The sequence below is a fragment of the Dasypus novemcinctus genome, chromosome 2 (assembly GCF_030445035.2).
Source record: "Dasypus novemcinctus isolate mDasNov1 chromosome 2, mDasNov1.1.hap2, whole genome shotgun sequence".
Taxonomy (NCBI): domain Eukaryota; kingdom Metazoa; phylum Chordata; class Mammalia; order Cingulata; family Dasypodidae; genus Dasypus; species Dasypus novemcinctus.
Window position 1 is genome coordinate 198,431,968 of NC_080674.1, and position 22,646 is coordinate 198,454,613.

General features: G+C 52.5%; 1 protein-coding gene across 1 annotated transcript; it reads left to right on the forward strand.

Moving 5' to 3' along the window:
- The first annotated feature begins 3,228 nt into the window (after positions 1-3,228).
- On the forward strand, positions 3,229-20,830 carry IBA57 (iron-sulfur cluster assembly factor IBA57). The gene is made up of 3 exons (XM_004466882.3): positions 3,229-3,569; positions 16,586-16,920; positions 18,210-20,830. Exons 1-3 carry the CDS (start codon positions 3,229-3,231, stop codon positions 18,599-18,601), a joined length of 1,068 nt encoding a protein of 355 aa, XP_004466939.2. The 3' UTR covers positions 18,602-20,830.
- Positions 20,831-22,646: the final 1,816 nt, after the last annotated feature.

The window sequence follows — 22,646 nt, forward strand, 5'->3', positions numbered from 1 at the left end:
GCCCAGAGAGAAGCAAGCCCCAGGAAGAGAGGAACCCGGGAAGCCTGACCTCTTGGCAGATGTCGGCAGCTATCTTGCTCAACACATGGCAACAGACTTTGGCTTTATGGCCTGGTGACTGTGAGCTTCTACCCCAAATAAATACCCTTTATAAAAACCAACCAGTTTCTGGTATTTTCATCAGCAGCCCTTTGGCTGACTAATACACCTGGCCACGAGAATCCCATTTGGAATGAGATTGGGATGAGAACCCGTTGGAGGTCAAGGGAAAGCTCCAGATACCCTCAAAAGGCCTTATCATTGGCCCCCTGAGAACTGACAGGTGGGGTGACCAATCAGAACAGCAAAAGCTGGGGCCCCTTCCCGACATCATGAAGAGGGAGGAGTAAAGGTTTTAAAAGGCCTAACCTGAGGGGAAGTGGATTTGGCTCAACCGATAGAGCATCTGCCTATCATATAGGAGGTCCAGGGTTCAAACCCAGGGCCTCCTGACCCATGTGGAGCTGGCCCACGCGCAGTGCCGATGTGCGCAAGGAGTGCTGTGCCACAGAGGCGTGTCCCCCGCATAAGGGAGCCCCATGCACAAGGAGTGCACCCCACAAGGAGAGCTGCCCCGTGTGAAAAAAGCACAGCCTGCCCAGGAGTGGAGCCGCAGACACGGAGAGCTGATGCAGCAAGATGACACAATGAAAAAGTGACACAGTTTCCTGGTGCCACAAGACAAGAATACAAGCGGACACAGAAGAACACACAGCGAATGGACACAGAGAACAGACAATTGGGGGGAGAGGGAGGGGGGAGGGGGAAGGGGGGAGAAATAAATAAAAAAATAAATCTTAAAAAAAATAATAAATAAAAGGCCTAACCTGGGGACCCCATGTGTGCCTCTCACCCTGCAGTACACTGGCAGTCCATCCTCAGACTGTGTACTTTTCTCATTTTCTTGTTTCTTAAGAAACTCATTCCTCCCTTGCCTACTCTATGGTGTGTCCTTAAATTCTTTTATGCAACATAAGCCAAGAACCCAGAAGTTCAGGACCCAGAGCCCTCTGCCAACAGGAGGAAAACCACTTGCTGTCCCAGAAGCCAAGTGAAGAAAGCCTCTCGAGGGGCATAGAATGATGGATGATGTCAAGTGTGGCCCAAAGACTCCAGAAAGAGAGGACTGAGGCGTTTAGCAATAGGGAGGTCTTTGATGACTGTTTTAGTTACTTTTGGGCTGTGTAACAAATCACTCCCAAATTTAGGGGCCTAACACAGCCACCATTTCCTTTGCTCTGGTAGGTCTGGAATTTGGGCTGGGCTCAGCTGAGTGGTTCTTCTCTTGGTCTTGGTTGAAGTCCCTCTTGCCGCAGTTATCTGATGGCCAGACTGGGACTCCATGCAGTCTAAAAAGCCTTCAAGATAGTGCTGCTGTCAGCGGGGCCACGTATCTCCAGCAAACTGGCCTGAGCTGTAACCAGCAGACTAGGGCAGAGATGACATTGAGTGTCTTGGAGCCCAGCTCTCAAGAGCAACATCAACCCAGACTCAATGGGGGAGAAAATAGTCATTGCCTTGATAGGAGGAGATGCAAAGAATTTGCAGCCATTTTTTTTATTTATTTATTTATTTATTTATTTATTTATTTATTTATTTATTTATTTTCTCCCCACCCCCTCACTGTTTGAACTTGCTGTGTGCTGTGTCTTTAGGAGGCATGGGGACCTGAACCTGGGACCTCTGATGTGGGAGGGAGGCGCTTCATCACTTGAGCCACTCTGTTCCCTGCTTTGGTGTGTATCTCATTGTTTTATCTTCTGTGTCTCCTGTTGTGTCAGCTTGCCATGCCTGCCCATAGCATCAGCTTGCTGCCTTGCTCGTTTTCTTTAGGAGGCATCAGGAACCTCTGCTCCCTGCTTATTTGTGTCTTTCATTATGTTTTTCTTCTTGTGTCTCTTGTTGCATCATCTTATGGTGTCAGCTTGCCACGGCTGTCTTCTTTAGAAGAACCAGGAACCGAACCACAGACCTCCCATGTGGTAGGCGGGAGCTCAGTTGTCTAAGCCACATCCACTTCCCCCAATTTGTGGCCATTTTAAATCTACCATCCATCTCAGGCAAGAGTTCCTGCAGTGGGGCAAATGTTGGCTTAAGAGAAGATGAGAAACATGAGTGGATTAAAAAAATGTGGTATAAAACTTACAATGGAATATTATTCAGCCATAAAAATGAATGAAGTTCTGAAACATCATATTGGTGCCATGGATAGGAAAGGACATAGTCTCGTTTTTAGGAGACATAAGCCAGACACAGCAGGACAAATACTGTGTGATTTCACTGATATGAAATAACTAGAATAAGAAAATTCAGTGGGATAAAGTAGATGACAGGGTACTAGTGTGTGAGGGGATGTGTGTGAAAGCAATGGGGGAGTTATGCTTAATGGGTACAGTTTCTGTTTGAGGTGATAAAAAAATTTGGGTAACGGGTGATAGGGATAGTGGTACAATATTGTGAATCTAATTAACACTGCTGAGTGGTACACTTGAAAGTGGTTAAAATGGAATCTATTCAGCTATGTGTATTACTAAGATAAAAAGTTATTTTAAAGAAGAAAGGATGAAAATGAAGGAATTTTCTACATCAACAAGGAGACCTTGGTCATGTCACTGAAACACTCTGTTCATCTGACTGGAGAAACTATTGAGTTTGCTTTTAGGTTTAGATAAGATAAATGTGCTTGGACAGAATTTTTTCGCGTGATTGCTTTCAAAATTTGGTAAAATGCCTTTTGTCTATTTTATTTTTTGAAGTTGAAATAAAGTTTACTTAAAGAAAAGGTTAAGAATGCAGAAATTAAAGATGGCACAGAAGCGCTCTCCAAGTTTCGGTGGAAAGAGGAGCAAAATATTGGGGGCAGGAAGTGATGGGGAGTCAGGGTACAAAGAACACGTCTTAAGATGAACTAATAACTGCAGGTTTGCAAGCTAGCGGGAAGGTTTCAGCGACAGAGGGGCCCAGCGTTCACGAGCCAGGCACGGTGGTCCCGACCGAGGCTAGAGTTTACGCGGGGGATGCAGGAGACCGCAGAGCGAAGGGGCGGAGCCGTCAGGCCCGCGGCTCGAAGGACAGGCTGAGGCCCCGCGCCGCTCTCCGGCGGTCGCCGCCAGGGGCCGCTGTGGCGTAGCTCGAAGGGGCGCTGCCCCTCGGGCCGTCTCTTCCCGGCCACCCTCACTACTGCCCAAGATGGCGGCCGCGGCGCTGCTTCGGGGCCTGACTCCGGGCCGCGGCGGCTCCGCCTGGGGCTGGCGACTGTGCGCGGCCTCAGGGCGCCGCCTCGGTCACGGTCCTGACCGTCAAGGCGGCGACAGCGCCCTCGGCGCAGGATGGACCTGCTTTCCGCTCGGCGAGCGCGCTTTGTTGCGCGTGCGCGGGCCGGACTCAGCGCCTTTTCTCTTGGGGCTGTTGACCAATGAGCTGCCGCTTCCTGGGCCTGGGGACGCGGCGGTCCCGCCTCCGACTCGCGCGGGCTACGCCCACTTCCTCAACGTCCAGGGCCGGACGCTCTATGACGTCATTCTGTACAGGTGAGAGCGGCTGGCGGCGGCGGCGGGCGCGGGGCGCATCCCGGGGGGGCGCGCGCCCGCGCTGCGTGCGCGTGCCCTGCACCTCGCGGAAAAGGAGGGGGTGTGGGCCCGAGGAGACGCCTTAGAGCGGCCCCCGTGTTTCTGGGTAACATGCTTGTGCCACGACTTTTAAATTAAATGAAGTCAGGTTTTGTTTATTTTTTATTGGAGCGGTTGTAGTTTTGCAGAATGATCACGCAGAAGTACAGAGTTCTCATCTACATCCCTTGCCCCGCAGTTTTCCTTATTAACATTTTTTTTTGGTTAGTGTGGTTCCTTTTACCTCAGATGCGACGATGTTACAATTATATTTGTAACATGCCCTGTAGTTACATTAAGGTTCACTCTTTTTCTCGTGCAGTTCTATGGATTTTCATAATTTCCTCTTGCCCTCCCCAAATCTCCCCATATCCAGTTATATTCGTTTTTGGTTAAATCGGACTGGGTTGACATTATGAGTCGACAGCGCTCAATGTTAAGCCAGAAGAGGGACTTCACCTGAGGGCTTGTGGTTCTAGATGTGTTGGTTTCCATTCCTCTCCTTTCTCTGAACTGTTCCCTCCACACCTCCTCAGTGTAATTCCAGGCAGTCAGTGGTGGCAGATAATTCCCCAGTTCTGCTTTTTCTTTGAGTTTTCCCTTTCTAATCCCGACTAGTTTCCCTCTGGCCTGCTGCCAAGCAATCTGTCCAAGACCCCCTTCAAGCTCATCCTGGGAATGCCTGTCATCTCTTTCCTGGGTGAATTTGGATTCCTGGAATCTTTGTCTTCATCTTTCTTATTTTATTCTTTTATTTTGGAAGAGCACATTCTTTTTAGCAGCTTCTCAAGAAATGAGGTACATAAGAAGAATTTTTCGACTCAGTATAGGTCTGCAGGTGGGTTTGCTTGGTAGTTTGGCTGGGTGTAAAATCCCAGGTTGAAAATTGCCCCTGAGGAATTTGAAGGCATCACTTCATTGTTTTCTTGCTGCTGGTATTTCTGTTGAGAAGTCTGATGCCGTTCTTAGTTCCAGTTCTTTGAGTGTGAACTTTTTTCTCTAGAAGCTTTTCTTTATCCCTGCTAGCTTGAAATGTCATGGTGATGTATTTCTAGTTTGGGATCTTTTATCATATCATTTTGCTGGACACCTAGTGGGCTCTATGAATCTAGAGGTATCAGCAAAATAAGACCCTCAGGCCAGCTTCCTGTTTTCATAAATAAAGTTTTATTGGAACACTGTCCTGCGCATTTGTTTACATATTGTCTTGCAATGACAGAGTTAACTAGCTATGGTAGAGACCATATGGCTCTCAAGCCTGAAATATTTACTATCTGACTAAAAAGTTTGCTGACTGCTGCTTAGGTCTCTATGTGCTCCCTGTTTCAGGGATAGGGAGCACATCACCTGTCATACATATTTATTTCCTTTCAATTGCTTTATTTTAAATATTTTACAAAATTTGCTTGTTTTGATTATCTTAAGCTTTTATGTCAGTATTTTTCACTTGTATTGATTCTGATTATTGCTGTTTTAAATTTACTTTTATTTATTAGCCTTGTAATGATGTTTCAAGTGGTCCCCAAATTTGCTTCCTTATGTTTTCATTCTCCCATTACATCTTTTTGCCTGTGAGCTCTTGTTTTGTGAAATTCATATTCCTTTAAGTTGTTCTACAGTGTGAAGTGATTTCCTTTTGTTTCTTGAGCTTTTTTCCCCCTACCTTTTCATCTGTTGTAGAGTATTTCTCATAGGTGCTGTGCCAAACAGTTCTTGTTTACTTGGGCTTGGGTTGCGCTTTCCAGGCATTCTGCTTGCTCTCATTTGTAGGGGAGGCTCTCTTCCCACTCTCTTGGAGAGCAGTTGTTTTGCTCTCCTAGCTCATTTCTCAAAACTGATATGCCACTCACTGTTCCGTAGCCTGAGGTAATGGTAGGGGAGGGGCGCTGTGGGGAACTTACTCCCTTCCTGGCATAGCTTAAGGGAGGGAGGACTTCAGGCACCCCACTCTGCTCTCTCTTTTGAGATGTTAATTAAGAATTGTGTGCCAGGGAATATCCACTGGACACTGGTGGTGGTGGGAATACATCATTCCTGTGGGGACACCATGGACGTCTGGATTGTGGTCATAATATTTTGTGAAACCCAAAAGTCTTCAGTTGCATCGGAGAGAGGCGGGCCCACACATTATTTTCCCATTTCTCTTCAATGGTTAGAAGAGGGAAAATATGAGGCTGCCCATTCAATTTGCTTCTCTCAAGTTTGAGGGTGGTGATAGGAGTTGCTGAGATTTTATCCACTCACCAGTTCAGGTGCATGCAGTGGGCTTCGGAGCTGAGCTCTTCCGTCCATTCTGCTCCACTCCAGACACTTCTTTTCTTGTCTGACAATTTTTGAAGTTTACTTCTTGAGGTCATCCTCCTTTCCTTTTTGGGTTGCTTTTGGTAATTTATTTATGGTCCTACTATTTTGTGCTCTTCATGGCAGCTCCTTTGGGGAGAAGCAGAGCAGGGAAGAGTTGTCAAGGGCCATCTTTCCCTGGACGCCCCTGTACCTTCCTGGTTTCTCCGTAGTTGTTTCCACCTGGCATTTTTCCTGCATTTTCTTTCCAGAACTTTCTGTTTCAACACTCATACTTTCAAATGCTAAGAGCATTTTTCCTACCCTCTTCAAACATCCTTCCTCAGAGCATCCTGCTCTGTTTCCTGGATGCAGTGTCTTCTCTTTTATGAGGATGTAGTTTGTTGGGGTGTTTTCCTCATTCGCTCAGTGTGTTTGCCTCTTCTGGGTTCCCTTATCCACAGGGTTTGACCACAGTCTTTTCTGTTAGGGGCTTTCCTCACATGCCCGGCTGCTTGAAAGAGGCAGTGTAAGGTTCTGGTCTACAGGTGACACTTGACCGGAGGCCCTCGCTGTAGGGAGATAGCTGAAGCGTCTGTGACTGGAGGACTTTCTCTTGGGGCAGTTCAGTTGCTCCAGCAGTGCCCTGTCGTCTCTTTCCTGGGGTGATATGCCTGGCTGCCTGCTTACTGGTAAGGAGGATACAGGTCTTCTTTGAGTATTCAGGAGATTAGGATTCTCACATGCCTGGGATCCCCAGATCTGTGGGGATGGGGGAACCCATCTGCCCATGTGGTACGGGGGTGCTGACGTGGGGATCTGTATCAGTCCTCCACCTCCGCAGCCGTGCCGGATGGCAAACAACCGCACACCTCAGGGGCGCTCACACGCGAGCTGGCAGAACGCATCTGATCTTGGTCCAGCTCGCCCTCAGGCCTGGGCCCCGGTGACTGTTGACCGACCTAGGGTGGTTTTGGCCAGGTGCCTGGGCCACGGGCCCATCTTCTCAGGGAGCAAGAGCAAGAACAGCACCACGCCGGCCCTGTCCAGGGCTCCACGCTCGGCGTCCGTCACCTTTGGTAACATCCCTTTAACCAAAGGAGGTGTGCCTGGGCCTGAGTGGGGCATCACAGTTTCCAAGCCACCTGGTACAGGCAGGGGTGAAGGACTGGGGACATTTTTACAACCTGTTCCAGAATCTAACTGCCCCCGTTCAGACTTCAATCAGTCTCCCTATTTTTTAAAAATCTTATTTCGGTAACATATATTTAACCCATAATTTCCGATTTTAACCATTTTCATGTGTACAGTTCAGTGGCACATTCACAATATGGTGCTACCATCACTACCACTCATTAACAAAACTTCTCCATCACCTCAAACAAAAACTCAGTACATTAAGCATCAGCTCTCATTCTCCCCTCCCCCTTGCCATGGCAACCATTCATCAGCTTTCTTTTTTTATTAAGGGAAATCATACAATATTTTTTCTTTGGCATGTGGTTTATTTTACTCAAGAGGACGTCCTCAGGGTTCATCCATGTTGTCACACATACCAGAACTTCATTCCTTTTTACAGCTGGATCATATTCCACCGTGTGGATATACCACATTTTGTTTATTCATGCATCTGTTGATGGACACTTAGGTTGTTTCCAAATTTTGGTGATTGTGAATAAAGCTGCTGTGACCTTTGGTGTAAGAATATCTGTTTGGGTCACTGCTTTCAATTCTTTTGTGTATATATCTAATAGTGGGATTGCCAGGTCACATGATACTTCTATACTTTCTGAAGACCTACCAAACTTTTCCGCAGCAGTGGCATCATTTTACATACCTACCAGCAATGAATGAAGGTTCCTCTTTCTCTGTATCCTTTCCAACACTTGTGTTATTTTCCATTTTTTAAATAATAATTGTCCCAGTGGGTGTGAAGTATTGTTTCAGTCTGGTTTTGATTTCATTTCCTTACTGGCTAATACTGTTGAGCATCTTCTCATGTGCTCATTGGCCATTTGTCTTTTTTGGGGGAATGTGTATTCAAGTCCTTTGCCCATTATTAAATTGGATTGTCTTTTCATTGTTGAGTTGTATTTCTATATTTTGGATACTAATCTCTTATCAGATGTGCTAGTTCCAAATACCTTCTCCCGTTCTGTAGGTTGTCTTTTCACCTTCTTGGTAATCCCCTGTGATGCACAGAGGTTTCAATTTTGCAGTCCCACTTATCTATTTTTGTTGTTGTTCATGCTTTTGGTGTCATATATAAGTATCATTACCTAATACAAGGTTCTGAAGATTTCCCTCCAAGCCTTCAAAGAGTTTTATCGTTTTAGTTCTTATAGTTAAGCTCTTGATCCATTTCGAGTTAATTTCTGTAAATTTGTAAGAGGTAGGTGTCCACCTTCATTCTCTTGCATTTGGACATCAGCTTTCTCAGCACCATGTGTTGAAGAAACAATTCTTTTCCCATGGAGTTTACTTGGCACCTTTGTCGAAAAGCAATTGGCCATAGATGTGTGGGTTGTTCCTCTATTTTTACCCCATATCTTGCCCCACCTTCCTAGGATCTGGGGACTCTGTAGGAACAGTTTGCTTTTAGCTGTACCCCACAGACCCTTACTGTTTGGCTTCTGCTAAGTCATATGCCACCATCCACCTGCTTTCTGTTTTTCCAAGGTGCGTAGCTGTGCCTTGTTATCTAATTCTTGAGGGTTTTTATCTTTTTAATTCATTCACTGTCATTGTGGTATTCGGGGACAGTGGAGCTAATGGTGGGTTCTCTGTCTCCCATATTTATCCAGAAGGCCCTTTTCCAGCATGATTCTTTAAAAACCCTTTAGCAGGCCGCCTGGTGCCTTGAGAAAGAGTGTAAGCAAAATTCTTGGCATGGCAGCTGGGACCTGCTGCTCCCACTCCCAGCAGCTCCCTCGCCCAGCAGCTCCCTCGCCTAGCCAGCGGTGCACGGCCCTGAGCCCAGGCCCACCTGTGCCTTCAGGCCTTGGCGCCTTTGGTTTCCTTGACACACCCTTCTTAGCTTTGGGGACTGGAATTGAGAGTCAGTTTACCTGTGAGGCGTCCGCTGCCCCCCAGGCCTGGAAACATGCCTCCAGTGCCCTGACTGCTACTTCGTGGTACCAGGCGGCCATCCCTGCCGTCCCTGTCTGTAGGAGGCTCCGTGCAGGCAGCAGGTGCCGTAGGAGCTTTGCAGGCAGAGCCCACCTGGGCTCTGGCTGCTTGGTCTGGATAGCTTTCCTGGCAGAGGGTGATCAGAAGGAGGGGAGAGGGTTGGGTGGAGGACAGAGGGGGCAGCAGGAGCAACGGGGCGTGCTTAGGGGAGCAGTGGGAGGGTCAGCACCGAACGAGGCAAGGGCAAAGTGGAGGGCCTTAGAGCCAGGACCCAGCCATGGCTCCTTTTTTCTTTCTTCTTCACGCACTGGGAGCGGGGATGGCCCGCCGAAGCCTGTGGCGGCGGTGCCACCTTGTGGCTGATCCCAGTACTGCCCAGCCGTGCCCCTTGCCTGCACTGGTTCTCAACCCGGGACACTTCTGCCCCCAGGTAGGTTTAGCAAATAAAAATACGGGATGCCCAGTTCAATTTCAGAGAAAGCAGCCATTAATTTCTTGTATGAGTATGCTATCTGCAATATCTGGAGGCAGCATCACTAAAACGGTATCCCTTGTTTACCAGAAATTCAAATTTAGCTGTGCGTCCTGTATTTTATCAGGCAAAGGCTGGAGACATACTGGGCTTTCACAACTGGGGGAGGAGGGTGGTGACTATTGGTATCTAGGAGGTAGAGCTCAGGGAACCTGCTAAACCTCTGCAGTGCCCAGGGCAGCTCCCACCCTCAGCAGCGTGCTTCCAGCCAGATGTCCAGGTGGGAGTTGTGCAGCCTGCCCTGGAGACCGGCTTAGCAGGTCATTCTGAACAACCAGGCAGGGGGGAGCCCCAGTCACCACCTGCCGTGGAGTTGCTGCTGGACCTTCACCGGGAGGAGAAAGGGCTAGTTGAGGGGCGGGGAGCCTGGGGACCCCCTTGTCAGGTCCCCAGGGGGCCCACATGTGGGCGGTCATGAGCAGCGTATCACTCAGTGCTGCCATCATTTTGGACTTGGCAACGGGTGGAATCCAGAATCGGGCCTGATGGCCCTCACCACAGCTGGAGCCCCACGAGAACACGTGCCCCGTCAGCGAGACCTGGGGGGTGCGGCAAAGCAGGGGAGGAGCCCTGGGGAGGCCCTGTCTCTCAGTCAGCTGGGGCCCTGCCCCGGGCCTCGTGGAGCCCTCACCTCACTGGGCGGGCTCTTTGGTCTCCCGTGGTCTGGGCCGTTCTCCTGGCCACGTCCTGGCCCGCGCCGCACACTCCACCAGCGACCGCCTGATGCCAGCCTCCCTCCCCACCCCCACCGTGTCTGTCCCTGCCCAGCCTTTCCCGGGTACTTCCAGCGTGGCCCCGCCCGGCAAGCCGTCCCGTCATTCGCCATGACCATGGCCCCCTGCCCTTTGGGTCCTTCTCATCTAATTGCAGAGCTCCTCTCTGGGTCTTTCTCGCCGTTCTTTCCTGGGCTCCTCCTCGGGGGAGGCAGCAGCCCCACCCCCGTGGCCAGGTGCCCCGTGGAGGGTCTCTGGCCTGCTCCCGTGGGTCCTCGGGGCTCTTGGCCTTCCCCTCCGGGTCCTGGCCCCTCCTGCCCCTGCCCTCTCCTCCTCCCTCCACCTCTCCTGCTGCTGCACTTGGATTCCCTCCTGCTCATCTCCATATCCACGTGAGTTCTGCTGTCTTTTCCCCCCGTTTAAAATCCAACAGAAGCTCCTCACAGCCTGGCCTTCTGTCCAGTCTCGCCCTAGTTCCTTGCCCGACAGCCAGGGATCTGGAAGGAGTGGCAGCCACCGTCCCCGTACCGCAGGCCTCACTGACCCTGCCCGTCCTGCTCCACTGCGCCCATTGCCGAGGTCCCCGGGCCTCCTAGGAGCCAGGGTAAGCATCTTACAGGACTGCTCCCTCATGTTTCACAGTGTGGATCACCCTGTCTTCACTGAAGTTTTAAAAAATCAAAATAACACACACACATGATTTAAAAACATCTTATCACGCTAAAAGGCTGATGAAAAATTCTTGTCCACTGCTTGCCTCCTCCCCACCACGTATTTGTGTTCCTCTGAGGCAGCTCCTTTTTTCCCCTTATGATTTTGAAACAATTAGAGAGTCACAGGAAGACTGCAGGAAAATGTACAAGGACGTCCTGTGTACCCTTTACCCATTCATTTTATTCTTTTTTCTTTCTGCTCCTCAGACTGAATAATTTCAGTTGTGTTAGCCTCAGGTTCACTGATTCTTCGCCCAGCTCCAATCTGCCGTTGAATCCTTTTAGAGATTTAAAAAAAAATTTCAGTTATTGTGGTCAATGGCTTTGGTATTTCTGTCGATTTCCTGATTTCCTTTATTTCTTTGTGTTTTTCTTTAGTTCTTTGAGAGTAAGATCATTTTTTAAAGTCTTTGTCTGGTATGTTCTCTGTCCCGTCTTTCTTTTGCTCCTTTGCATGGGCCATCATTTCCTATTTCTTTGTATGTCTTATAATATTGTTGCATACTGGGCATTTTAGGATTTTAACATGTTGTCTCTGGGAATTTAGTCACTGAGGTCTCTGGTCCTTTAATTTGTATACAGGTGGTGTTAAGATAGAGATTTCTTGGAATTCCAGGAGCTAACAAAAGAAAAAAGGAACAGGGAAACACTTTTCCCAGGCTTTGAAGATAGTACCGTGTGAGTGATTTCCTTCAGAGTTCAGCCAACCTAACAGTGAGTCTAAGGAGCAGCTTAAGGTGAAAGCACGGGGCCCTCCCTGGTCTTTTCTGGGCATGTGTACGAGTCTTAGGAATTCCCTTGTTTTACATAGATCTAAATGTGCCTTTTCCCCTAGGAAATAGTCTTTCTTCCAGTCCCAGGTGCTGTACTGTATGTCTTAAAGCCAGTAATCCTTTTCCCTAGGCGACTGGGATTCGTTTATTTTTATGTAGTGTTTTGGCGCCCTGTGAGCCCCTTCCACGTGCAGGGCGAGTTCTGGATGGCAAGCCAGTGACCAGTGTCCTGGCTCACCCCTTCAGACGTGACCAGGAGAGTAACCTAGAGACGCATGCACCCTCCGATGTGCAGAAGGGTTGCTCTGCGTCTTCTGGCACTGGGAGCAGTGACCTGCACTGGTTGTGCAGGTGCAGCTCTGCCCTGGGTGAGGGAGAATGTGTGGGGAGGCCTGCAAAGATGCCGGGAGTTCTCCCACTGCTTTTAAATTGCCTTCTTTTTTATTTTTATTTTTTATTTTTAAATTCATTGCTCACCCTCTTACTACAACCCTTTAACTCTTTTCTGGAGTGCTGAGAAAAATGGTTCTGTCCGTCCTCTTGTTGTTCAAAACGTCCCTGGGGCACAGAACCCTGGAGCGTCTTACTCCGCCATCTTGGTCAGGTCGCTCGCCTGCTTCGTTTTTAAAGAAACTACCAAACTAATACCCTGAGTGGCATTCTTGGTAGTGTATGAGGGATCCATTTTCTCTACATCCTCACCAGCATTCAGTTTTGTCCTTATTTAAACATTTTTATTAGCTGTATTGATTGTTATGTAGGCATATCCCATTGTGGTTTAATTTATATTTCTCTAACAAATGACGTTGAGCATCTTTCCATGTGCTTTTTGGAGGAAGTATCTTTTAGCCATTCTAGCTAGTTCTTCTGGCATTTTAACTCCATATTTCTAAACGGTCTGCTTATGTTCCCATTTCCCAGTTTATCTGATTGTTGACATTATGTGGCAACTTATGGAATGTAAGTGCCTGTGAGTGCCCACTCTTTGCAATGTTCCAACTTCTTCTCCATCCTCCCAACAGTTATTTCCTGGTGTCTAGTGAAACCCATGGTCACTGGTTTTGCTCCACAGTATGTAAACATCATTTCCTACTGTGATAAGTAGTGTTACTGTATTTTCTTTCTTGTGCAACTTTTAATTGACCTTGAGTTCGTAATTGCCTTTCTTTTTTCTTTACATAGTTTTCTATCTACTGCTTTTTAATTGTTTCCATCAGGTTTGTCCATAAACATTTCTTGAATGCTCAAACATCAGAAAATTTAACATTTCTCCTGGTGTTACCCCTCCTTCAGTCTGTCTGTCAATCTCTGCCTCCCCTTCTCCCCTTAGGCATTGTACTCAATTCTTATACTGGCTGTTCCCTTTACTGCTTTTCTGTTTTCCTGGAACATTTTCTAGTAGCCTTTTAAGAAAAAATGCACTTAACTTTGAGACTTTGAATGTCTCAAAATATTTTTATTCCACCCTCATGCTTATCTAGTGTAGCAGTTTGATATTATTCTTGAATTCCAAAAAGAAATGTTGGATTATGTTTGTAATCTGATCTGTACCTGGGCGTGACTGAGTTATGAAGAGGGCCGTGACTCCCCTCCCAGTCCCCACCCCTTGGTGGGCAGGGACTCACAGAATAAAGGCATGGCCAAGGACAGAGGTGAGGGTTCCCAGTTTGAAGTTCTGATATTGGAGTTTGATGCTGAAGACTTAAGCTGGAGCCCTGGGAAGTCGGCACACAGAGGAAAGAGAAGCCATCCCCAGAAAGGAAGGAACCCTGAAGCCAGAGAAAAGCAAGCCCAGGAACATAGGAACCCAGGAAGCCTGAGCCCTCGCTGACATCAGCAGCCATCTTGCTCCAAACAGACTTTGGTGAGGGAAGTAACTTATGCTTTATGCCTGGTATCTGAGCTCCTGCCCCAAGTAAATACCCTTGGTAAAAACCAACAATTTCTAGTATTTTGCATCAGCACCCCTTTCTTTCTTTCTTTCTTTCTTTTTCTTTCTTTCTTTCTTTCTTTCTTTCTTTCTTTCTTTCTTTCTTTCTTTCTTTCTTTCTTTCTTTCTTTCTTTCTTTCTTTCTTCCTTTCTTCCTTTCTTCCTTTCTTCCTTTCTTCCTTTCTTCCTTTCTTCCTTTCTTCCTTTCTTCCATTTTTTTGTTGGTTTTCTTTTTTTCCTTCATTTTTAAAAAAATTATTATTTTTTTAATTAACTTTTTAAATGTTACATTCAAACAATATGAGGCCCCCACCCCCTACCCCACTCCTCCCGCACCAACAACCTCTTCCATCATTGCGGCACACCCACTGCACCTGGAGAATACACTTTGGAGCACTGGTGCATCACATGGATAGTGGTCTACACTGTGTTTTCACTCTCCCCCAGTCCACCCAGTGGGCCATGGCAGGACACACAATGTCCAGCATCTGTCCCTGCAGTACCACCCACGACAGCTCCAAGTCCTGAAAATGCCCCCCATCATATCTCTTCTTCCCTCTCCCTACCCTCAGCAGCTACTGTGGCCACTTTCTCCACATCAATGCTACAATTTCTTCCCTTACTAATCACAGTAGTTCTCCAGCAAAACACCAGCGAGTCAACTCTAATCCATACTCTATTCCTCCGTCCTGTGGACCCTGGGATGGCTGTGTCCACTCCACCTCTATATTGAGAGGGGGCTCAGATTCCACTTGGGTGATGGATGCAATTCTCCTGCCTGCAGTTGCAGGCACTCTCAGCTCTCTGGTGTTGTGGCTGATCCTCTTCACCTCCCTGTTAGCTGATCTGGGTAAGTCCAACGAACCAGAGGGTAGGAGTTGCAAGTCTGCTGAGGCTCAGGGCCTGGCTGTCACATGGACAGTCCAGAGATTCAGGTCTCCTGAGTATATACTGTTAGCTGATTAATACATCTGGGTATAGAGTTCAAGGCTGTGAATAATTTTCCTTCAAGTCTTGAGGGCACCGCTCGGTTGTCTTCCTGTATGTGTTGCTGCTGATAAGAAATGAAACCATTTTGATTGTTCTCAAAGTTCAGTAGGTATCCCATGAATGCTGGAATTTTGAAACAATATGCTTCAGCATGGATCTTTAAAAACTGACGGAGACTCACACCCTTTAACTCTGGGCAGTTTCCTTGTGTTATTTTTTTGCCCGTTTCCCCTTCTACTCAACATTTTCTCTGCTTATTTTGGAGTTCTTGTTAGGAGGATATTTAAATTTTTGGATTGATTCTCTGCCTTGTTTTTTTGCTTTCTTTTTTTGTCTCTCTTTCTGTCAGATCTCCCCAACTTTGTTGCGTTCTGTTAGAGTTTATATTGTAGCTTTTTTCTTTTTTTTAGTCTCAAAGGACTTCTTTATGTTCCGATTCTTCTTTTTGAAATAGCTTCCTCTGTAGTTTTAAGGGGTGCTCCGCTGCCATTTCGGAGTGATGTGTCACTCCTCCCTCTGTTCCCTGCGCGCCAGCCTCTCCTTTGGGCTCTGTCTTTCCTCAACTTCAGCCTCTTGTCGTTCTGGGTTGGGGACAGAGACTCTCCTGACCAGGCACTGCAGTGGCCTCTCCCCAGCCCTTAGGGTTCCGGTATTCTCTGGGGTGAGTGGCATCTCCAGAGGGGATTTACCCCTTTCCTACCTGGGGAGAGGCTCGGGGGGCTCCGTGCCCTAGGTGGGGGCTCCTGCCCTGTGCAGGGTGTGGTCAAGCTCAGTCTCTGCTCCTGCCCAGCTCCTCCTGTGAGCTCCTCAGCAGCCTCCGACTGCCTGCTGGAGACCGCCCTGTGGACAGACGCCCCTCCTGACCCAGGCCTGACAAGCGGGCCCCCCTGCGGCCCTGGCTGGGGGATGCCTGAGCGCAGGCGAGGGCGATTCTGAGCGCCCGTGCGCACCCCCCACCGTCCCTGCCCCCATGTCCCCGTGTCGTCCATCTGTGCCTGTGGAGACCCCCTCGGGCACACCAGCCCCACGGCCCATGTGTCGTCCATCTGTGCCTGTGGAGACCCCCTCGGGCACTCCAGCCCCACGGCCCCCGTGTCGTCCATCTGTGCCTGTGGAGACCCCCTCGGGCACTCCAGCCCCACGGCCCCCGTGTCGTCCATCTGTGCCTGTGGAGACCCCCTCGGGCACTCCAGCCCCACGGCCCCCGTGTCGTCCATCTGTGCCTGTGGAGACCCCCTCGGGCACACCAGCCCCACGGCCCACGTGCTCTGTCCAGTGTCCACGTTGCGCCCCCTTGGCGCTCTCCAGAGCCTCAGCAGCCTGGAGCCTCGGGAATGCAGGCCCTCCTGCCTGCCTGCCCCACCTTGAGGTGGGTGGCCTCTCAGGGCTCTCCACCTGCCACGCGCCCCCTCGTGCCTGCTGCCCCGGCCAGGTGCCCTCCTCCATCTCTCTGGCTTCTCCCCCCTCCCAGGGAGATCCAGCTGCTGTTCCTTTGGCCTCTTGACCACCAGCACAGCTGCCAGACCCCCTGAGTGAGCGGGCCTGGGGCGGCCATGGCGGCCTCCCGTCTCTGTGGCCGCCACACAGAGCACAGCGCCTAATGCAACAGCCAGCCTCGAGCCGGCCCCGCTGACCGCGATTCAGCCCCCACCTGCACCCCGACCCCACACTCGCTGGAGCCTCACGTGGGGCCGGCCCCGCCCAGGCACCTCCCTGGGTCCAGATGCGCCCCAGCGTGCCTGTCGGCTGCTCCCTGGGGTGCCTCTCCTGCCTGACCCGGCGCCACGTGCATGGAGCGTGCTGCGCAGACACGGGCGGGGCGCAGAGGCCGGGTGCGCGCCCTCGCCATCTCCCACGTGCCCCTTCTTTCACCCTCAGGCTCCACGAGCACGAGCAGGAGGCAGCCAGCTTCCTCCTGGAGTGTGACGGCGCCGTGTCGGATGCCCTGCAGAAGCACCTGCTTCTCTACAGGATCCGGCGGCAGGTGGTGGTGGAGCCCTGCCTGGAGCTGAGCGTGTGGGCGCTGCTCCCCGCCGCCGCGGCCGGGCCCCTGCAGGAGAAGGTGGAGGGGGCCTCGGTCCTCGCCCGCGACCCCAGGGCCACCTGCATGGGCTGGCGGTTCCTCACGCCGCGGGCGGCCCCGGCCCTGGCCCTGGTGCCCGGCGGCCGGCCCGGCGAGCCCCGCGCCTACCACCGGCACCGGTACCGGCAAGGTAAGGCGCAGAGCCTGCCGCGTGGCGGGCCGCGGGGGCGGGCGGGCCCTGGGCGAGCGGCCGGTGTGCGTCGGGCCAGCGCCACAGAGCCCGGCGGGCCTGGCGGAGGCTGCAGACGGCCCGGCCCCGAGCGGGCCTGCGGGGTCTGCCGAGCCCCCGCCCTCTGCTGCCGCCCCAAGCTGCCTCGGCTTCCGAAACGAACAGTGGAAGCCGGCCAGCCTGGGCTCGGCCCGGTGTGCGGGGCGCTGCCCTGTGAGCCGTGTGCAGAAATGTCGCGGGCCAGGCAGCGGGGCCTGAAGGGGACGTTGGCTGGGAGGCCGTAGTCACGATGGGTCTGGCCGTCCGCTCGGCTGATGACCACACTCGAGAGGGGGTGTTTCCTGTCCCCCCCCCCCGCCGGAAGGGTATTTGCAGGTCGTTTGGCCCCGGCCTGGAGGGGAGGGTGCCGTGAACAGGAGGTGAGGCGCAGGGTTCCCCGGCGCGGTGGGACTGGGGCACCGGGCCTGCCCCAGGGGCGACAGCGGTCGGGTGCTCGGTGTCCAGGATGAGGTGTTGTGAGGGGTCTGGGGCCAGGCCAGCGGTCCTGCACAGCCACCGTCCCCTGTGTGTGCCGGGCCAGGCTGGTGGCGGAGGGCAGGGCCCGAGCAGGGCCCCGACGTGCCCTGAGCTCCCCACACCCCGCGGCCCTGTGGGAAGGCGAGCCGCAGCACTCACCTACCTGCCCCCGTCTCCGCAGGAGTCCCTGAGGCCCCCCCTCTGCGGCCCTGTAGGAAGGCGAGCCGCCATGCTCACCCACCTGCCCCCATCTCCGCAGGAGTCTCCGAGGCCCCCCTTCCCTCCCCACCGCGGCCCTGTAGGAAGGCGAGCCGCCATGCTCACCCACCTGCCCCCGTCTCCGCAGGAGTCCCTGAGGCCCCCCCTCCGCGGCCCTGTAGGAAGGCGAGCCTCCTTGCCCACCCACCTGTCCCGTCTCCGCAGGAGTCCCCGAGGGCCCCCCCGCGGCCCTGTAGGAAGGCGAGCCGCCATGCTCACCCACCTGTCCCGTCTCCGCAGCAGTGCCCGAGGCCCCCCTTCCCTCCCCTCCGTGGCCCTGCGGGAAGGCGAGCCTCCTTGTTCACCTACCTGTCCCGTCTCTGCAGGAGTCCCCAAGGCCCCCCCCACGCGGCCCTGCGGGAAGGCGAGCCGCCTTGCCCACCCACCTGTCCCGTCTCCGCAGGAGTCCCCGAGGGCCCCTTCCCTCCCCTCCGCGGCCCTGCAGGAAGGCTCACCCACCTGTCCCGTCTCCGCAGGAGTGCCCGAGGGCCCCCGCGACCTGCCGCCGGGCGTGGCCCTGCCCCTGGAGTCCAACCTGGCCTTCATGAACGGCGTCAGCTTCACCAAGGGCTGCTACATCGGCCAGGAGCTGACCGCCCGCACCCACCACACGGGCGTCATCCGCAAGCGCCTCTTCCCTGTGCGGCTCTCGGGCCCGCTCCCCGCGGCCGGCGTGGCGCCGGGCACCGCCGTCCTGGCCGCGTCGGGGAAGGCGGCTGGCAAGTTCCGGGCAGGCGAGGGCGACGTGGGGCTGGCCCTGCTGCAGTCGGAGAGGATCAGGGGGCCCCTGCACATCCAGACCTCCGAGGGCGGCCGGGTGGCCGTGACCGCCTCCGTGCCCGCCTGGTGGCCCAGGGCTGCCAAGTGACTCCGCCGTGCCGGCCCCTGCCTCACACGGGCCTGCGGGGCCGGCGCCGCACACCCTGCAGCTGGCGTCTGGGGGTGCTCCTCGCCGCTGCACCTGCCCCTGGAGACCCCGATGGGGCCGAGCCCCGGGGGCCCCGAGGCTTGGCCTTCGGCCTCTGGGGCGTGTGGGCTTACACGGGGTCCACTGGGGCCGCAGGGCGAGGTGGGCACGCCTGTGCTGGGTCCTGGAGTGGTGAGGAGGGGGCTTCGGGGCCTGCTCCTGGGCTCCCTATGCCCCACGCGTAGCGTGCTTGAAAATCAGCCTCTGTGGGGGCCGTGGAGCACTGAGGCTGGGGCAGGAACTGGGGGGGTTGTGTCCACGTGTCTGGAAGGCTGGCTCTCCCCGCTGCCTCACGGGGAGGCTGAGTGTGCACACCCTTGCCGTCTGCACTGTACTCAGTGCTCGTACACACACCCACACTGTGCGCACACACGCGCCACATGTACACACAGGCACACGTCGCACACTCAGAGACGGCATACCCACCATGCCACACACAGCAGGCGCACACCCACTGAAGCACACTTACCCACAGGTCCATGCACGTGCCGCATGCACGTGCCCCGTGCTCACCCACACTGCAAGCACACAAGCCACACGTACTCACATGACACGCACACTGCCACAGGGGCACCGACACTGCACCTGAGCCAGCCCGCGCCCTCCTGAAGTGCACTTGCACCAGCTTCTGCTCTGGGGAGCAGCGAATCCGGGGTGCACCCCCAGCTGTCTCTCCACACTGACCCCCCACGTTTGCCCCTCAGGGATGCATCTTGCGAGGACAATGCCACCCTGGGCCTGGCCTCTGCAGCCCTGTGGGGTGGGCCTGGCCGCCGCAGGGCCAAGAAAGGCGCTGCATCCGCGGCTCCGAGGAGGTCATGCTTAGGACTTTGGACTCATTCCCGTGCTGTTTTTCAAGTGTAGCGAGGAGAGGATCGGATCTACTCTCCAGGGTTGGGGTCTCTCTCTCCCCTTTAAACCACTGACTCACATCGTCCTCCTGCAAAGTGGAGTTCCCGTAATAGCGAGCCTCGGCAGGTGCATCCCGAGTGCCCACTGAAGAGTGACCGACAGGCCCCGGGCGGAGCTCTGGCTTTGCTTCGAGAGGCAGGAGGCCGGGACTCTGTCTGGAAACACTGGACGGCTGTGCCTCTCCCTCTCGCTCAGCACGGCAGATGAAATGTTGAGCCGAGCGTCTCCAGTGTGCGTGGTGAGCCCACAGGAAAGGACGACACCCTCGGAGGTCAAGGCCAGGGGAGAGCCTGAGGGCTTGGGGGTCTGCAGGGCGCGGGGGACCTGTGCAGCCAGGGGGCTTTCTCTCTAGCCCTTGCTCCTGGGCAGGGGGCCGCCTTGAAGGATCTGTAGCCGCAGGCTGCACGTGGCCCTCAGCTTCAGGCCGAGACGGGGCTTGAGGGGAGAAAGGACAGAGGAAGGCGCTGGGCCGCGGGAAGGGGCACACTGCGGGGGCCTCAGCCACCGGGTCCACATCCCAGATGTTGAAAACGGCTCCGTGGCCTGTCGCGGGAAGTGGGCTCGACGCACAGCAAGAACAGTTGGAGGGCGACGCGTGGGGCCTTGGCCAGCCGCAGGGCTGGGGGGCCCTGGACTTGCTGGGGAGACGCGGTGGCCCCCTAGGGCAGCTCTGCCCCCAATAGCCCCGAGGGTCTGGAGCCACGGCTGGGCAGGCAGCAGCTGGCCGAGTGCGCAGCTCAAGGCAGGTGCTTCCCGGAAGGGGTGAGGGCTTCCCCGTGGCGTGCGAGCTGGGGAGGGGCTGAGCGGCGCCGCGGCCAGGAGCGGTGCTGGCTGTCGCTGTGCCTGAGATGGCACCGCCGGGAAGCAGGTTCCCACGGACTCTCCATGCAAAGTCCAAAACCACCCTGTGTCTCTCAGCTTGGCCTTCTTGCTTCCTTTTTCACATTTGTCAAAGGAAAAAAAAAGTCACATCAGCTTTCTTTCATTAAAAGTGGGGATAATGCTGAGGTGAAATTATTTTCATTAAAAAAATTTTTTTTTTTTACCAGAGTCTAATATAAGTTGTGAACTTACAAAGCAAACATGCACATCATCATACAGGGCTCCCATATATCACCCCACCACCAGTACCTTGCATTGTTGTGAAATATTTGTTACAAACGATGAAAGTGTGTCATTAAACACTCACTACTAAAAATAAAACGAAAACAAAAATCACTACGAAGTATAGCCTGTCTCTTACATTTGGTGCGTTTCCCCTGACCCACGGGATTATTAAGACCCTGTATTAGTATTTGTCTATTTGCTCTCCTTCAGGTGAAGACGTTCTCGTGTTTGTCCTCTTAACCACAGTCCATCTCCCACCTCAGGATTCCCTGTGTTACCCCGTCCCATGTTTGTACAGTCCATTCAAAGCGCACACCCAGCGGCTCTCATGCTCATCACAGAGTGGTGCTATCATCAGCAGAGGTGAAATTTTAACCCAGCTGCTTCGTGCTCTCAAAACCATGTCAGCAATGTGTGTAGGATTGGTCAGCACTTGCTGCTGCGCCATGTTTAACCCCACTGGCTGTGTTTTTCGAGCTGACACACAGGCTCGGTGAGCGCACGAGCCAGTGTCCTCAGTCTCATGGTAAGTGTGACTGAGAACCTGGCAGCGATCAGCATTGCAGGGTGGGACACACGTCAAGTTCCCTTCCTGGAGGGACGCCGGCAGACTCCAGCGTGGCTCTCCGTGCCTCTGGACCCTCTGAGCCTGGAGTTTCTCAGTTTCTTGTGGTCACCTGGAGTCCCTACGCCAGCGTGTCTGTAAAAGATCGGGGCCTGTTAGGCATGAGCATAAACCTTCTGTTCCAGTGACGTAGCCCGACGGGGGGAACTGGAAGTAGATCTGAAAGGAAGGTAGGGCTCACAGTGCTATTTTGAGCTTGGGCAGCTTCCGAGTGAAACAGTCTTCTGTTTAAAAGGACAGTAGCTGCCTTAGATGTTAGGAGGTGTACAATTAGTATTTATGTGCCCTGTAAATTTCTTCAGAGTTCACCAGGCATTTGGAGTCGCAAAGATTTCAGGTCTAAATAAATACACATTACATCTTCACACCTCAGTACTTTTGCAAAAGAAAGTGTCAGACAACAAATGTCTGCTTTGTTGTAGAAACCAAATCAGTTTTCACAAAAATGACCGGTGCTTTTAGGAGCTGCAAAGCAGGCCACCTGGGACCACCCAGGGGACAAGGAGAAGAGGGGGAATATTCAGTTTGTTTACTCATTACATTTGGTAGCAGTTTCATGGTTACTGATATCTTTGTGAGGACTGGTGTAGAAACTTGGTAAATTCTTTAATGTTTTTCATATCTGCTTTATTTTTTTTAAGAAAACATATAAAGGTCTGAAAACCAAGCTATCATGGATAAAGAAAAAAGTTGCTTTAGTTGGTAGTATCTCCTCAAGCACAGCAGAGTTTAGTGTAAACCTTTGGAGAAACTCACCTTCATCTCAGGCTTTAAGGAATTTTCAGAGAAAAACTTCCAAGGAATTTATGCTCATTGTAAAAACAAACAGACACCAAAACAAAAACAACAACAACAACAAAACCCAAACCAACCAAAAAACGAACAACAAAAAAAGACCCGACCCTAATTTAACCCCCAAAGAAACAAGATACCATGAGTGAAAAGGAGAGAGCCAACAAAAAAAACATCAAACCCACAAAGTTTCAAATATTAGAGTAAGCAAACACATACTATAATTGTATTTAATAAATCTGAAGAAATAAGGAATTGAAAATATGAATAAGAAGCAAAAGGACTATAAAAGATTTGAAAAGCAAATAGAAAAATAGAACTGTTTTTAAAGATCCCAGTTGGGTACGGGGGTCCGTGGGGTACACCAGCCACAGTGCGCTCAGCGGTGGTGGGGACCGCTGGCAGAGCTTGGGCAGGAAAGCGCCAACTCAGTGACCCCATACAGTGCTGCCAGAGGGCTGCCACCAGGGAGGCAGGCAGGGCAGTAGCTGCCCCCTCCAGGCACCGGGA